The sequence below is a fragment of the Bos javanicus genome, chromosome X (assembly GCF_032452875.1).
Source record: "Bos javanicus breed banteng chromosome X, ARS-OSU_banteng_1.0, whole genome shotgun sequence".
Lineage (NCBI taxonomy): Eukaryota > Metazoa > Chordata > Mammalia > Artiodactyla > Bovidae > Bos > Bos javanicus.
Window position 1 is genome coordinate 93,729,960 of NC_083897.1, and position 16,631 is coordinate 93,746,590.

Here is a 16,631-nt window from a genome sequence, read left to right on the forward strand (position 1 = left end):
AATTCTACCACACATGGTAAACAATGTTAACCAGTACAAACTGCTCAAATAAGCCTTATAAATCAAGAGAAACAAGTTTTTGGTAAGTGAATATACATTCAACAAATAGTCATTTGGTGAACTGGCTTTTAGTGAATTAGCTGTTTTCTACCTCAAAGGGTTGCTGGGAGGATAAATGAGCTAATGTAGAGACTGACATATAACAAGTGACCCAATAGTAGCTAATCTTATAGTTCTCTGGGTCTCACTTTCCCATATTAGTAAAATATGGATAACAACACTTACCCCTAAGGGTTGTTGTAAGGGCTAAATAATGTATGTAAATTGCTAACATAGAGTCTGACACAAAGCAGGTGCTCAATAAATGGTAGCTATTCAACCTTGATCTTTTATTAACTTCTAATTATTAAAAATGACAAACTTAAAAAATATTAAAAACTCCATGTATCTAGGACCCAGCTAAGTTTCAGCAATTATCAACATACAGCCAATCTTGTTTTATTTGCACCTCAGCCTCCACAAAACATGGCACTATTCTGGAGAAAAGATCAGACATAATAAGTATCATATCGTCTGTAAATATTACTGTACCTGGACTCCCTAGGTTAACTTAGCAGCAGCCTCTAGCAGGTGGAAGGAAGTACTAGAAGCAGCACAAGGAAGACTGATGAGGAAAGGGAAAACGTCTCGTGTCCTTAATAAACATTACAGGCTGGAACCTCAGGACTCTCAACTTTCTCTTCCCCAGCAGACCAACCATAGGTTCTAGATAAAGGCAATGCTCAGTCTATCTTATTCTTGAGTAACGATGTTCTCAAACCACAAAGATAGCTCTGCTGCTTTCAGAATCTGCCCTGCCTTCACACTCCCTTTTCCTGTATTTCCCAGCCAGGTAGACTTACTATACTCACCCTTGAGATCTGAAAACAATCTTTTCCTAAAAAAAGGCTGTTAAAGTATCCTTGTCCCTCATGTTCCTACACTGTTCATACTCTATACTTAGCTCTTGACTGCTCCTGTCTGGTGTTCTGAGTGTCCAGAAAATAACTTTTACTGTCTTCCTCTGCTTCCCTACATGTTTGAGGATTTCTGACAACCTAGTTAGCTTCCGGCCATACCCACAACTATCATCATCATCACCACCACTGTCATCTTTCATTTTCAACTTCATTATTATATTTATAAAAGCAACCACTTATTAAACATTTACTATGTGCCGGGACCTGCAATAAGCACTTTACATACATTACTTCATTTAGTCCTCCAACAACCCTAAGATAAGTTTTATCTATAGAACAGATAAAATGAAGACAGAGAGATGCAGATATGTGTCAGAGCTGGGATTCAAATTCGGGATTGTCTGATTCCCAAGCTCAAGCTTTTTGTCAAGATGTGCTTTTATTCTTTTAGAAAACAGTCTGCTAAAAATTATTTTAAGAAAACTAATATATATTCACTGTACAAAATTCAAATGCTTTTGAAGTGAAAATTTCCTGTCTTGCCTCCCCTATCCTACTTTCCAGAGATAACTACTGTTACAAGTTTGGTGTGACAAACATAAAATATATAACAAATATTGATATATTTGAGTGAATGTGTATAAACATCTCTGGAAGGAAAGCACTGACACTGGTGTTCCATGTGTGAGGGGAAAACTGGAGAACAGAGAAGGGTGGGAGCAAAATTTTTTCCTATGTATTCTTTCACACTTATTGAATTTTAAGCTGCATAAATTTTAAACCTCTTTTAAAAAGTTAAATTAAAAATAAAGGCAAGGGACTTCCCTGGTTGCCCAGTGGTTAAGAATCCACCTTGCAATGCAGGGAATTCAATCCCTGGTCAGGAACTAAGATTCTACATGCCACAAAGCCACATGCTGTAACTACTGAGCCCATGTGCTGTGGAGCCTGTGTGTCTCAACTCGACAGCACACATGCTGCAACTACTGATACCCGCATGCTCTGGAGCCCAAATGACACAACCATAGAGCCTGCGCATCATAACTACTGAGTCTCTGTTCCACAATGAAAGATGCTACATGACGCAACAGAGATCCCACATGCTGCAACTAAGATCCAATACAGCCAAATAAATAAATGTAAAAGACTGTATGTTACTTTTTTACACACACACATATGCATACATGCCTTTTTAAAAAATTAAAATGAACTATTCCCATATATTATCTTGCAACCTGATTTTTTCCACTTAAAATGTATCTTGGAAATCTTTTCACATCAATAGATACTAAACTCATTCTAAGTTACACAGTATTCTATTCCATAGATGTACCATAATTTATCCAACCCTTATTAATGAACGCTTCCAACTATTTACTATTACAATGATATAGTGAAATATATTTCACTATAAATATAGTGAAAGAGAAATACTCTTTCACACACCTGGCAAATACTTCTGCAAAATAAGTTCCTAAAAATTGAATCGCAAAAGGTATATAAAAAACTACTGCTCTTAACCAGTATACTATACTACTTCCTATTCCTGCCAACAGTTCTGATCCACTGACTTGCTGAAATTTCTAGAACTTATACAAGATTTTTCTCAGAATTGCCAATTAGTTCCAGACCTCTCCCCTTACCCACTCCCAGCACTACCATGGTTCTCTGTACTAAGCAATGTTTTCTGATAATATCTGGGTATTTCCCCAAGTACAGTCCCTCCCTCACCCATGTCCCAGCCCCAGGTCCCAATTCCATGCCTTGCATATTGCTACCAAAAATCCCAGCATCTCTGCTTCTTCTTCCCACCTCACCTGCCATTAGACATCAATAGGGCCAGCGGGCCCTCATTCCCATCAAGGTCCAAGTCTGGCGAGTCATCATCTGAGTCATTCAAGCAGGTGCCAGTGATGTTGAACTGCAGGAGGAGGAGGCTCAGTTGTCACCTGTCTGAAACTCCCATGTGAATCAGAATAACCAGTTCCCTCTGGTTTTACTGGTGGAGTTCACTATCAAAACCACCTGAACCAAGGTCTTCAACTATGCTGTCCCCCCATCCCCAACCCAAATGATCACAAGAGCAGAAGGTTGAGAATGTATGGCTGGCTCAGGGGAAACCTGTCAATCTTGCAAAACATGTTCCCTAAAAGGAGGGTGGAGCATCTTCACATGCCCATGGAGGGTACCACAATCTTTAAGCAAGGTGGGGCCCTGGAGGAGGACTTTTCTAAAAAATCTGTTCAAGGCTCCAACCTGCCACTCATATACCATGTACTCAAATATCATTCTTATCCTAGTATTTCAAGATCAGCTCAAGTTTCATGCTTTCTGAGAAGAGCTCCTGACCATCATCCCTACCCAGATACAATCATCCCCTCCCCTGTGTCTCAGGGTCCCACACTCACCCTTAATTGTGGCATCCACAACATCTCATTGCACTCATTTCTTTTTATGCCTATCTTTCTCACTAGCCTGTTGGCCTCTTGAGGGTTATTGTCTGCAGCAGCTATCACAGTGCCCAGCATAGACAAGGTCTCAATAAATGCCTATTAAATGAGTGGGACTGGCAGCCAAACACCAGGGGCCCTAAGGGAGGTGGGAGGACAGGAGAGCCTTTCCTTTTGATACTCTGCTCTTCCAAGGGACCCGAAAGGGTTGGGCTGAACCCATTGGCCAGCACCCACCTTTGCTTTCTGGGAAGAGCCTGTCTTCAGTGCCTGATGATTGTATGTATCCATGAGATTATAGCTCAATTGGCCAGCAGGCCCCAAGGCTGAGCTCTCCTTGCCCTTTCGCTCTGCCTTCTTGAAGAATTCCTTGGGCTTCAGGCCTTTCTTCTTTGAACCACTTTTGGAGGGCAGTGACAGCCTGGACATGGATACTGAAGTGGAATGGGCTGGCCTGGTTAAGGGAATGGAGCCGGCTGGGAAGATCCTCTGCAGCCCAAAGATATTGCTCGTCTTCCCAACGTTCTGTTGGAAGATATCCTACAAGAGTGTTAGGACACGAGGGGTTAGAGCTTACTCAAGGGTTCTCTCTACACTAAGAGCAGAGGTCTGTTCATGGCACTGGTGGTACTGCCATGAAGGGGTTTAAAGATGCTCCACATAGGCACTTATGCACACCCTAGTTTTTGCACAATAAGTCATCAAGAATTTACCGGGTGGCATTTCTTTACCCAGCCATTGACGAGTAAGAAGACGAGCAGAGAAAAAGCCCAGCACTACTATCAAAATTGGAGAGAAAAGACTCCAAGAGCAGCTGACATGAGACAGAAAATAAATGAGTACTAAAATGTGTGGTTCCAACTCTAAGGACTACAGGATTTAAGAGAAGAGAGCTTCTAGTTCTAAATCTGCTTACTCATTAGCTCTGTGACCAAGGGTAAGTGCTCTGATCACTCTGGGGATCTGTTTTCTCAGCTGTAAATGTAAAGGAGCAGACTGGTTTTCAAAGATGCTCTGTGGCTTCTTTGAACTTCTTGGGAAGAGCCCTGAGGATTGGAGGTAGGTGGAAGGCAAATAAGAGAAGCAAGTGGAGCTCTAAGCCTCCCACCTTCGTAACTGCTACTTATTCATAGTAGTTATGCTTCAATTGGTTGCATATATTGAGATTCCATGTAAGATTTCATTTGAAAAAAAGGATTTCACTTCTTCAAAACATTTGAAAGCCAGTGAAAAAGACATGATCCACCTCTAAGTCCTCTTCCAACCAGCCCAAAGTTCCGTGTATACAAAACTTATATAGTTAGAGAAAAGACAGGCATTTTAACTAAACCCTGATAGATTCTGACAGATGGAAGTGGAAGAAAATGAGGTAGGAGACGGGCAACGTTAAGCCATGGTGTAATGGTGCAGGTAGTGGAACATGCTGCAAGAGGTGAGGCTAGAAGTCCAACTTCCCATAAGCGCACTCTGACCACCCTTTAGCATGTTTAGTGCCTATATTCTGGGTGCTAAATGGAATCTTACAGCTTCTGAGCTAAAGGAAAGTTGAAACTTCAAGTCCAATTCTCCTCTGGTGCCTCTGCTACTTCACCAGCCCACACTGAGTTCTCTCTTCACTGCAAAGTCTAGTAACAACAATGGCTCACATTTATTGAGTACTTACTCTGCCAGGCACTGTGCGAGGGGCTCTACATACATTAGCTCTTAATTATAACAAAACTCTGAAAAGGTGGTATTGTCCTCACTTTACAGATAAGGATACTGAGGCCCTGAACGGCTAGCAAGTGACAGAGCAGGAACCAGAACCCAAGTTTCTCTGAGTCTCTTACCACTACACCTCACTGCCTCGTGGTATATGCCACCTGTTGAAACATGGCTTTGTAATCATCTTCAACCCAGGAGAACTGTCATTTTGTAGAATGCAGAGACTGAGTCAAAATATTAATAACAACAACTACTACTATGACCTCCACCACCCACAATCACATGACCCACCATCAGAATTTATTGAGCACCCACTATCTGCCCAGTCTTATACTTTGTGCTCAATCTATATTACCTTATTCAATCCTCTTAACAATCCCTCAGTAGTTATTAGCTATAGCCGCTTTAGGGATGAGGAACAGGCTCAGACAGGTTAACTTTGCCCAGGGTACTCTACTAGACTGTGAGTTCTTTGTGGGCAGGCACTGTAGTTATTTATGTGTCCTAAGCACTTAACCCAACATGTGGCATACTTGAGGCACAGAATAATTATTTAAATGAATGAATAGGGTCCTTGGTGGGGTCTTCTCAATCCTTCCCCTGAGCTCCCACGCCAGCTACAAAAGCCTGAGTAGCTGAGCTACCTGCCACTTGAGTCTTAAGCCCTTTTCCAATGCCTCCCCTGTTCCCATGCTTCTTACTTCCACCAGGCGGATCTCCCTAGCCAGATCTTTAATGAGCTGAACAGTCCGCACTGTCTCTGGGATTTCATCCTCGTGGTCTGGCAGAGCCTGTCAAACAAAAGGCATGAGAAATAGATCCACACATAAGAAACAACTGATTTTCAACAGTTACCAAGGCAATTCAATGGAGAAAGGGTACTTAGACTGATCAGATATCCACATGCAAGACAATACCTTCATTCTATATTTTGCATCAGACATACACAGACTCAAAATGGATTATAGAACTAAATGCCATAACTAAAACTATAAACCTTTTCGAAGGAAACAGAGGAGAAAATCTTTGTGACTTTAGGTTAGGCAAAGATTTCTTAGGACATAAAAAGTATGAATCATAAAAGAAAAACTGATAAATTAGACTTATTAAAAAAACACTGTTAAGGCAAACCACTGACTGGGAGGAAATATTTGCAAAACAGTGTCAAGAGGTGTGAGGAACTTAGTTGTGAGCTTGAACCACACCCCTCAGAAAGTCAAGAACCTCAGGAAGAACCCAGCCTCTTCACTTGTGAGCACAGAACTCAGTGCTGAGCAGCTATAGGCAGGCCCACAGCTAGCCCAACAGCAACCCAGGGAGGGACCTGTTGGTTATCTCTTTTTTAATTCATTAACAATTTTATTTACATCTTTATGCAGACAGACCTCTCAAGCTTTTCCCCTGTGATTTCTTCCACCAGTTTTGACTTGAATTCTGTATCCAGAGAGTACTGATAAAAATTCCTCAGCACTTCTTCCTTGCTTCCCATGGTTTAACTCTTTTAATCATCTGGAATTTATTTTGGTTGGCTGGGCAGCAATGGGGGCTGAGAACCCATGTGACCCAACTGGATAACCCTGACAGCTCTCTCCTCCCTGCCCAGGGGCTCTGGAAAGGTGAAGGAGCAAGTGCTTCTCATGGAAACCATTTGCACTTCACAGAAGTTTTCTTCCATGAGTGCGGGCTCCTCAGTTATATGTCCTCCTCTCTTCCAGCTCCCTCTGGTCACACTGTCTGGGGCCATTCTTTGGTCCTTGAGGCCATCCTGGCCCAGGACACGAGTGCTTAGGACCTACCCACCTCCCTCCCTTAAAGGTGTTCCTGAGGCAGAGTCAATCAGAAGTTCACTTCAGACAAGGGGCTGGTGGTATGCACAGTCAGAAATGAAACCCAAGGCAGCCACACCTGAGGGATGTGGCAAAACAATCAAAGGCTAAAGCCCAGGTGCAGGTGAGTCCAGGGAGCAAGAGAAGGCCCCAAACATGAAGTCCAAGAATATTTGAGGGGAAGGCTGTCAACAGGAAAAGGGGAAATTGAGCAAATCAAGCCTTCGGTGGCTGAAGAGTCTCCTCATGCTACTGTATGCAGGGGAAGGAATCTATAAGAATATCAGAAGTATAAAAGAATATATTGATATTTCCTTTTTTGCATTTCTTAAAATTGTTTTTTTTAATAAATCCAACATTTTGAATAGGTAATCCATTCACATAGCTCAAAAATCAAACAATATAAAAAGATATATACTGAAAAAACTTTGTCCCTGCCATCAGCCCCTCTAGCCCACCCCAACAGGTAACCACTTTTATTACTTTCTTCTGAATCCCTCCAGATTGTGTCCTCAGGCAAATACATGCACATACAAATATAGTTCTTATCCCCTCCCCGCCTTTACACATAAGGCAGCACACTATACACACAGTTAGACACCTTTACATGATAAATTCTAGAAGTCTTCCCAAATCAGTACATAGACAGCTTCCTTAATCTCTTTTATAGCTGTTTAGTATTCAGTTGGATAGATGGATATTGGTATATTCCTAAAAAGCCATTTTGGCAGCATGCATCAAGAGTCTTAAATTTTTCATATACTTTGATTTAGCAATTGCTCTTCTAGGAATCTATCCTGAAGAAACAATCAAGAAATGAAGGACAAAGACTAATGCAAATAGATATTTACTGCATGATTTTCTAGAACTATTCCCCAAATAAATAAATAAAAAGGAAGCAACAATAAACAAGTGGTTAGGTAAGGATGGTACATCCCAGCAAAAGAATATCATGTAACTATCAATGTTTCTGGAGAACTTGGTGACACAGAAAAATTAAGATAAACCAATCAATTCAGATACAAAATTATATGTACAGGGTGATAGAAATCATGTTTTAAAAATGCATATTACAAAAAAACAAAACAAAATATACCCGCATGTTAATTCCCTGTGTGAGTGTTAAAATTACAGGTGAAGTTTTTCTTTCTTAATACTCTTCTGTCCTCCACTCTAATGCCAGGAGCCCACAAACCTCCCTGGTATCTTCTACCTCCCCAGAAGATCTTCCCAAAGCCAGTCCCTACTGACAGTAGACCTCTAAAGTAGATAGAGAAATAAGTATATTTACTTCTTTCTTTGTCCAGGCTCTAAAGGCCAAGTTCAGAGCTTTACCACCATGGACCAGGTAGGAGGCAGGGTGTCTCCTGTTTTCTCGCAAACCTACAGGGGGAACGAGGAAGGTAGTGTCAAAGAAACCATGCAGGGAAGTGAAGGACTTTTTAATTTTTTCAGACAACCAGAGAAAATGTTCAAGGTTCTGAGCACAACTCTAGATCTCAGTTCTTATAATGGTGTTCATTTTATGAGTACCTTGACATCTACTATCTCATTGAACCCTATACCCAACCCTGTAAGCCAGATATCATCTTCATTTTATAGTTCAGAAAGTAAGGCCCAGAGAGGCAAAGAATACAAAGGCCATACCTGGTAAGTGACAAAGCCAAGACTGAAACCACGTCTGTCAGAATCTGACACCAGTCTTCCTTCTACACTACTCTGCCTCTTGGGTTTCCAAATATGAACACTCAAGAGGACCACAATTGCCACCTACACAGATCTGAAGAGCCATTAACGCCTTGTTCTGAGTTACTCCAGGAGGAGATTATAACAAACATCCAAATTTAGGCTCAATAAAGAATTTTCTACTGAACTAAGATGTTCAGAACAGATAATAAGCAGTTAGTCATCTAGCCCCTGAATGAACACTTACATGACGGCCTATCTAGGTGGCAGAATAAGGGCTTGAGGTATTGCATAAGAGACTATACTCACTGGCCTCTGAGGTTCTTTGTAACTCTTCCTGGCCAAGTCACTTGGGAAATCTCAGGTCTGAGTAAGGGAGCCACTCTATTTCAGAGCAAACCAGGAAAGAAGAAACCCAGTAGGTTGGCTTCCACTTGGGCTGATACCCAAGACCAAACCAATGAGGTCAGCATAGGACTGGGTCTTGTCCCCGGGGGAGGGATATCTAGAGAACTCTAACACTATTCAGATTGAGTTTCTTATTTTAAGAATAGGAATAATTTTACTGTGATCCAATTTTCTCAGCTCCTTTTATTAAATGATATTTAAAATCCATGCCTTACCCTACATTATACTTAGTCAAAAAGCCAATTTCAAAAGATCACAACATTTGGTTCCATTTTTATAACATTCTTGAAATGACAAAATTAGAGAGATGAAAAACAGATCAGTGGTTTCCTAAAGTTATGGATAGTTTAACGGGAGAGAGTGGGTGAGATTATAAAGGGGTAGCACTACAGAGATTTTTGTGGTGATGGAATAGTACTGTATCTTGATTGAGGTGTTGGTTATGAGAACAGGGCAAAAAGGACAGTTGGCAAAGGGCTCCATACCTCGAAAGATGTCCAGGATGTGCTTTCCCACATACCAACAGATGGTCTCAAAGTTGGGGAACTTGAAGAGGTCTGCTGTGCTCAACCGTTTCTCAATCTCATAGGCTCTGGAGGAAGTAGTTACAATAACAATGATGAGGATACTGTTTACTGGGCACCTACTATATATCAGGTATTGTTCTGGATGCTTTGTATCCATTATCTCTAATCCTCACAACTATCCTTTAAGACTTTATTTTATGGGTTACGAAATTTGAGCTCAAACATTATGTGACTTGATAGTCACATAACGGCTAAGTGAGGAAGAGGTATTCATCCTCCACTGAACATCATCAGGAACCAATATCCATTCCTTTATGATCATCTCGCCTCCTTCTATGCTGTACTCCTCACTATAGGGGAGAACTCAAGGACTCCAGCAGATGGAAATGGCCAACTTGGGATCACCAGAGCTTCAGGACTCACTTGAGCTGCATTTCAATATTAAGGCTGTGTAAGAAATTCCCTCCAAAGGCAAGGCAGTCCACGGGGGTCAGCACAGCATGAATCCATCCTGCAGTGTAACAAGGCAAAAATCATAGCTGGCAGCGGGCCTTTCTTCCTTTGGACATCTCCACTGCCCACTCAGCTCAAACACAATACCTTAGAGCATCCAGTCTGGCAGTAACTCAGAATATTCTAGGTTCCTCCATATTCCCAACACTCATCCTGGCCAAGTCTGCCATCATTATAACCCTGTACTGGACCAACCTATGGGGTTAATAAACTCCTTCTACATCCCCCTCTCTGTCTGTACTTCAAAATCTCTTTGGTGCCTCACCTATCTTCTCTCTTATCACTAAGAAAGGCATCATCTACTTGCTATGATTACCTCTTCGAACTCTGCCCTAAGTAAAACAAAGAGCTTTTGTGTTAGACATGGGTTCAAATCCTGCCATTTTCTAGCTAAATATCCACTTCACAGGTTGTGAAGAATGTACCTAGCTGAAACTAAATTATTTTCCTTGCCCTTGACCCTATACTGCTTTTTAGGACCTCCTGATTTTCCTTCTTAAATCTCTTTCATATTCATCTCCTCTTCATCCATCCATCCTACTAATGATTTGGTTCAGAGCCCTCATTATTTCTTACTTATGCTACTTATAACAGCCTCCAAACTGTCTCCTCTAACACCAATGGTTCTTTAAGGGGTGATACAGGGAATCCTGGGGCTCCTAGAGCCTCTTTCAGAGCATATGCAAGGTCAAAACTATGTTCATAATAATACCAAGATGTTATTTGTCTTTTTAACTCTCATTCTCTCATAGGTATACAGTGGAGTTTTTCAAAGGGTATAGGACATGATATCATAACATGCAGAGGCAGATTTGAGGGCCTTAAGTTTTCTATTAACCCAAACATTAAAAAGATTTGAAGAAATGTAAAGGTCAACCTTTTAACTAAATGTTTAGTTTTAAAATAGTTATTTTTCATAAAAATGGTTACTTATGCTAACATATAATGGGTTTATTCTTGTTTTCTCTCAATGAATATTTTTAAATTATCAGTTTTAATTTATAATTTGGTAAATATTAATATATATAAACCACATAAATAAAAGTTCTTTGGGATCCTCAATAATATTTAAGGGTATCAGGACAGCTAGAGTCCAAAGTGTTTGTAAACTACTGCTCCACAACAATCTTGATCTCTGAAGTCTATCTTCCAAATCCCAATCCTAAGTAATATATCCAAAATACAAATCTGCCCATATCATCTCTTGCTTGAAACTCTTAAATGAAATGTATATACACGGGAGAATACATAAATTGCTGTAGAGTGGAATAATAGAAAGCAAGTAAAATGAATGAGCAATAGCGACACGTATCAACAGGATCTCACAATTATAATGTTCAGAGAAAAATACATGTAATATGATTCTATTTATATAACAAAAACATGTAAACCAGAGACTTCTGTAGTGACTGGAGGTTAAGACTACACCCCTCCCCCCAAAAAAACATGTAAAACAATACTATACACTGCTTAGTTGCTTAGTAAGGCATTACCTATGTAATAAAGGGATAAAAATGCAGGAGAATGATATCATCAACTTTAGGACAATGGCTAGCTCTGAGAAGGCAGAATGGGAAATTGAGGAGAGATATACAGAAGGCTTCAAATATGTTTGTAATATATTATATTTTTAGTTAAGTTATAAACACATAAATGTTCACTATATTATTCTTTATATCTTTTGCTTCATCTAAAATATTTCATGAGAAATTAAACAAATAAATCTTTAATAGTCCCCAGTTGCCTCTGAAGTAAGTTCAGCCTGCCAATTTTTCAGCTTCATCTGCTCCCAGCCTTTGGTCTTTAGGCTCTAGTATTCATAAACTGCTTCACACATCTTTGCTTTGCTTATGCCTTTCCCTAATCTGAGAGGTCTTTTATACCTTTATTTCCTTTATCAGTAGCCACTTACCCTTCAGGTGTCACTCTTCTGAGAAGATTGTCACAAACTTCTGGCCAGACTAAGTGTTCTTCTCTGTGCTCCCCAAACTTCTGGTGAATACCTCTATTGTGTCTATTAGAACATTATACTGAAATGGCCTATACATGTTTAATCTCTAGCACCTAGCACAATGTTGGGGCAGACAGTAAACATGAAATGCTTGTAGAACTAAGCAGATTGCCCCCAGTTGTGGGAGCATCTACCAAGAAACAAATGAATCCAACTCAAATCTCTGGTAGACAAGTTCAATTTACCAGTTACCAAGTGTCCAGTGTTAAAAAAAACAACCATGTAAAACTCAGCAAAGAATTTAAAGATGGGTAAATAAATGCCTGGGAATAGAATACTATAAAAGAGGAAAGCAGATGGGTATGGGGGTGGGTGTGTGTGACTTGCCTTAAACATTTTATAAAACCAATGTAATCAAATCAATACAAGAATAAACAAATAGATCTGAGTAACAGAAAAGTCCAGAATTATACAATATAATGTTAGACAAAGATGTTAGAATTATATGACATGAATTTTAAAGGAATCATCATAAAAATGCTTCAACTAACAATTACAAACATGCTGGAAACAAGCAAAAGAAGTAGAGAGAGAAGCCATAAATAAACAAATGAAAATTATAGAACTAAAAAATTACTTCATCTGAAATATATAATGAAACAATGGATTCAACAGAAGAATGGAGACAATGAAGAAAAGAATCAGAGAATTTTAAGAGGGCAACAGAAAGCACCCAACATGAACAAGAGAAAGGAAACAGACTGAGTGAAAAATAAACTCAGGAACCTAACAAGGAACCTACTGTATATGTATAGCACAGGGAACTATATTCAATATCTTATAATAACCTATAAAGGAAAATAATCTAAAAAAGATATATATATGTAAAACTGAATCATTTTGCTGTATACCTGAAACACTGTAAATCAACTATATGTCAGTAAAATTTTTTTAAAAGACCAAAAAATAAAGAACCATGCAATAGGACAGAAAAAAAGTCTCAGAAACCTGTGAGACTACAGCAAAATGTGTTATATTCGTATCATCAAAGACCCAGAAGAAAAGTTAAAGAGTGTGGGGCTGAAAAAGTATTTGAAGAAATAATATCTAAAAACTTCACTAATATGGCAAAAGACATAAACCTACACATTCAAGAAGCTCAGTGAACATATAACAGTATAAACCCAAAGAAATCCACATATTATTGTCAAATTGCTGAGAAACTAAATAAAAAAGAAAAAATATTGAAAGTAGCAAGAAATAACACATACAGGAGAAAAAATAATTTGAAGGATAGTCAAAATGTTTTTGTATAGAATCTAGAAGGAAACAGCACAACATTAAAGTACTGAAAGAAAATAACTATCAACCCAAAATTCTACATCCAGCAAAAATATCTTTCAGGAGTGAAAGGGAAATCAAGGCATTTACAGATGAAGGAAAACTAAGAGAATCTATTGGCAGCAGGCCTACCCTGAAACTCTAAACAGAGGGGAAATAAGAGAAGGAATCCTGGAACACCAAGAAGGAAGAACAATGGAAGAGTAAAAATACAGGTAAAAACAACAGACTTCCCTGCTATATGGGTATTGAAATTACGTTTGACAGTTGAAACAAAAATTAAAACACGATGTGATGTGGATCTAATGTATGCAGAGGAAATATTTAAGGCAAATACATTATAAAGGGTAAAGAGATGTGAAAAGAGGTAAGGTTTGAACCCTTTGCTCAAACTGGTAAAATGTCAATTAAAACGTCAATACCAGTAGACTGTGGTAAGATTCATATATGTATGTATGTATATACATATATAGATATGGACATATTTACACATGTAAACACATGTACATATTTATCTATACATGTACATATGCATATGTGTATACATGTGTACACATATATATTCACACATATAAAACTAGAGCCAACACTAAAAAAAACTATATAAAATCTGAAGCTAAAAAATTTATATGGAAATTAAAGGTGAAAAACAAAGTTGGAAGGCTGATACTTTTCAATTTCAAACTTACTACAAATGTACAGTAACTGAGACAGTGTGATACTGTCATAAAGACAGACATATAGATCAACAGAATAGAATTCAAAGTTCAGAAACAAACCAACATATGATCTACAGTCAATTGATTTTTGACAAAGGTGTCAAGACAATTCAATGGGGAAAGAATGGTCTTTTCAAATGGTTCCAGGACATCTGGACATCCACATGCAAAGGAATGAAATTGGACCCATATCTCACATCATACACAAAAATTAAAATGAAATGGATGAAAGGCATAAACGTAAGAACTAAGAAGAAAACACAGGAGTTACTCTTCATGACTCTGAATTAGGCAATGGTATCTTAGATATAATACCAAGCACAAGCAAAGAAAAAAAACAGATAAACTGGATTTTTGTGCCTCACAGACCAATTGCAAGAAGTGAAAAGACAATCCCAAGAATAAGCAAAAGTATTTGCAAATCATACATCCAATAAAAGTCTAATCCAAAATACATAAAGAATTCTTACAAGTCAACAATAGAAAGATAAATTACCTAAAGAATGGGCAAAAGTTTTGAATAGATATTTCTTTTAAAAAAGATATATAAACATCCAATAAGCACATGAAAAAATGTTTAAGATCAGTAGCCATTAAAGAAACACAAAATAAAAATGTCAGTGAGCTACTACTTCACACCACCAGAATGGTTATAATCATAAAGATAAACAAAAACAAGTGTCGGGAAGGATGTGGAAAAACTGAGACCCTCATAAATCACTGGTGGAAAAGTAAAATGCACCTGCTTTAGAAAATAGTTTGGCAATTCCTTAAGAAGTTAAACACAGAGTTACCATATGACTCAGCAATCCCTTTCCTAAGTAGATATACCCAAGAGAACTGAAAATATAATATCTGTTAACACAATAACTTGTACATGAATGTTCGTAACAGTACTATTCTTAATAGGCAAAAGGTGAAAAAAACCCAGATGTCTATAAAATGATGAATGGATAAACAAAATGTGGTGTATCCTTACAAATGGAGTACTTTTCAGCCATTTAAAGAATGAAGTATTGATAAATGCTATAACATGGATGAACCTTGATATGCTGCATGACAGAATCCAGACATAAAAGACCACATACTGCATGATTCTATTTACATGAACTATTCAGAAAAGGAAAATTCATATACAAAGAAAAGTACAAAAGTGGCTGATACGGGCTGGCGAGGAGAAGGAATGAGGAGTGACTGCTAATAGGTACAAGGTTTCTTTTTTTTTAAAGTGATGAAAACTTTCTGGTATTAGTGCTGATGTTTGTACAACTTGATGAAAACCTGAACTGTATCCTTTAACAACATGGTAATTTTAATGGTATGTGCATTATATCTCAACTTTTTAAAAAGCACATTTAGGGGACTTTCCTGGTGGTCCAGTGGCTAAGACTCTGCACTCCCATTGCTGGGGACCTGGGCTGATCCCCAGTCAGGGAACTAGATTCCCACATGCCACAACTAAGACCCAGCACAGCCAAATGAATAAATAAATTTCTTTTAAAAAAGCACATTTAACAAAATGAAAACTACAACATATCAAAATATGTGACATACCTAAATCAGTTCTGAGGGGGAAATTTATAGCACTAAATACATTAAAAGTGAAGAAAAATCTTAAGTCAATAATCTAAGTTATTGTCTCAAGACTGAAAAAAAGGAGAGCAAAATAAACCCAAAGTAAGCAGAAAGAAGGAAAAAAGATAAAAGAAGAAATCAATGAAATTGAAAACAGAAAGACTACATTGAAAATCACAATGAAACAACAGATGATTCTTTTAAATGTTCAACAAAATTGAAATTCACAGATTACTAACATCAAGAATGAAAAGAGGGTACACTAGAGACTTAGAAGATATCAAAAGAATAATAAGAAATACTATGAATAACTCTTCACATATAAATTTGACAACTTAGATAAGATGGGTCAATTGCTCCAAAAGCACAAACTATTGCAACTCACCCAGTATAAAATAACTTGAATAGCCTAATAAAGTTTAAGGAAAATGAATGTTAATTAAAATCTTTCCCAAAAGGGAAAGCTCTAGGTCCGTGTGGCTGCAATAGAGAATGATACTGAACATTTTGAGAAAATTTAACACTAATTCTGAAATCAAGGAATTAAGAAATTAGATACTCAAGAAAAATCTAAATAAATGGAAAGACATGCTGTGTTCATGGAAGATGCAACATACTAAAGATGTCAACTTTCCCCAAATTGAGACAACTAGGTTTTTTCCCCCAAAATAGCCACACTCAGACCAAACTTCAGACCTATGAATTCATAATTCTAGGGGTAAAGCCTAGGCACTTATTGTTTCAGAAAAAAAAAAAACCTATCCCTACCCAGGTCATTCTGACTTACAGCTTACAATGCCAGTCTCTCCAGTCACTATCTCTAGAGTCATGGGGCTGAGAGTCCTGTTTTCTAACTGTCCACCAAGTTGACATCAGTTCAGTGCAAAAGAAGCCTATCAACTTCCTTTTGGACCTCCCCAAACAACCACACTGGTCACCACTTTGGTCACCACTTGAATTTTCCTGATGTGC

General features: G+C 38.4%; 1 protein-coding gene across 7 annotated transcripts in view; it reads right to left on the minus strand.

Moving 5' to 3' along the window:
• PHF8 (PHD finger protein 8) overlaps nt 1–16,631 on the minus strand; it is a 97,257-nt gene that overhangs the window by 41,482 nt on the left and 39,144 nt on the right. For 6 of the 7 annotated variants that reach the window (XM_061410246.1, XM_061410244.1, XM_061410243.1 and 3 more), the window contains 6 exons: nt 9,984–10,071; nt 9,519–9,625; nt 8,231–8,322; nt 5,815–5,904; nt 3,647–3,949; nt 2,777–2,880 (listed from right to left, as the gene is read on the minus strand). In XM_061410246.1, the coding sequence (XP_061266230.1) occupies nt 2,777–2,880; nt 3,647–3,949; nt 5,815–5,904; nt 8,231–8,322; nt 9,519–9,625; nt 9,984–10,071 (784 nt within the window). The remainder of the gene's footprint in view (nt 1–2,776; nt 2,881–3,646; nt 3,950–5,814; nt 5,905–8,230; nt 8,323–9,518; nt 9,626–9,983; nt 10,072–16,631) is intronic. The other variant, XM_061410247.1, reaches the window with a different exon arrangement.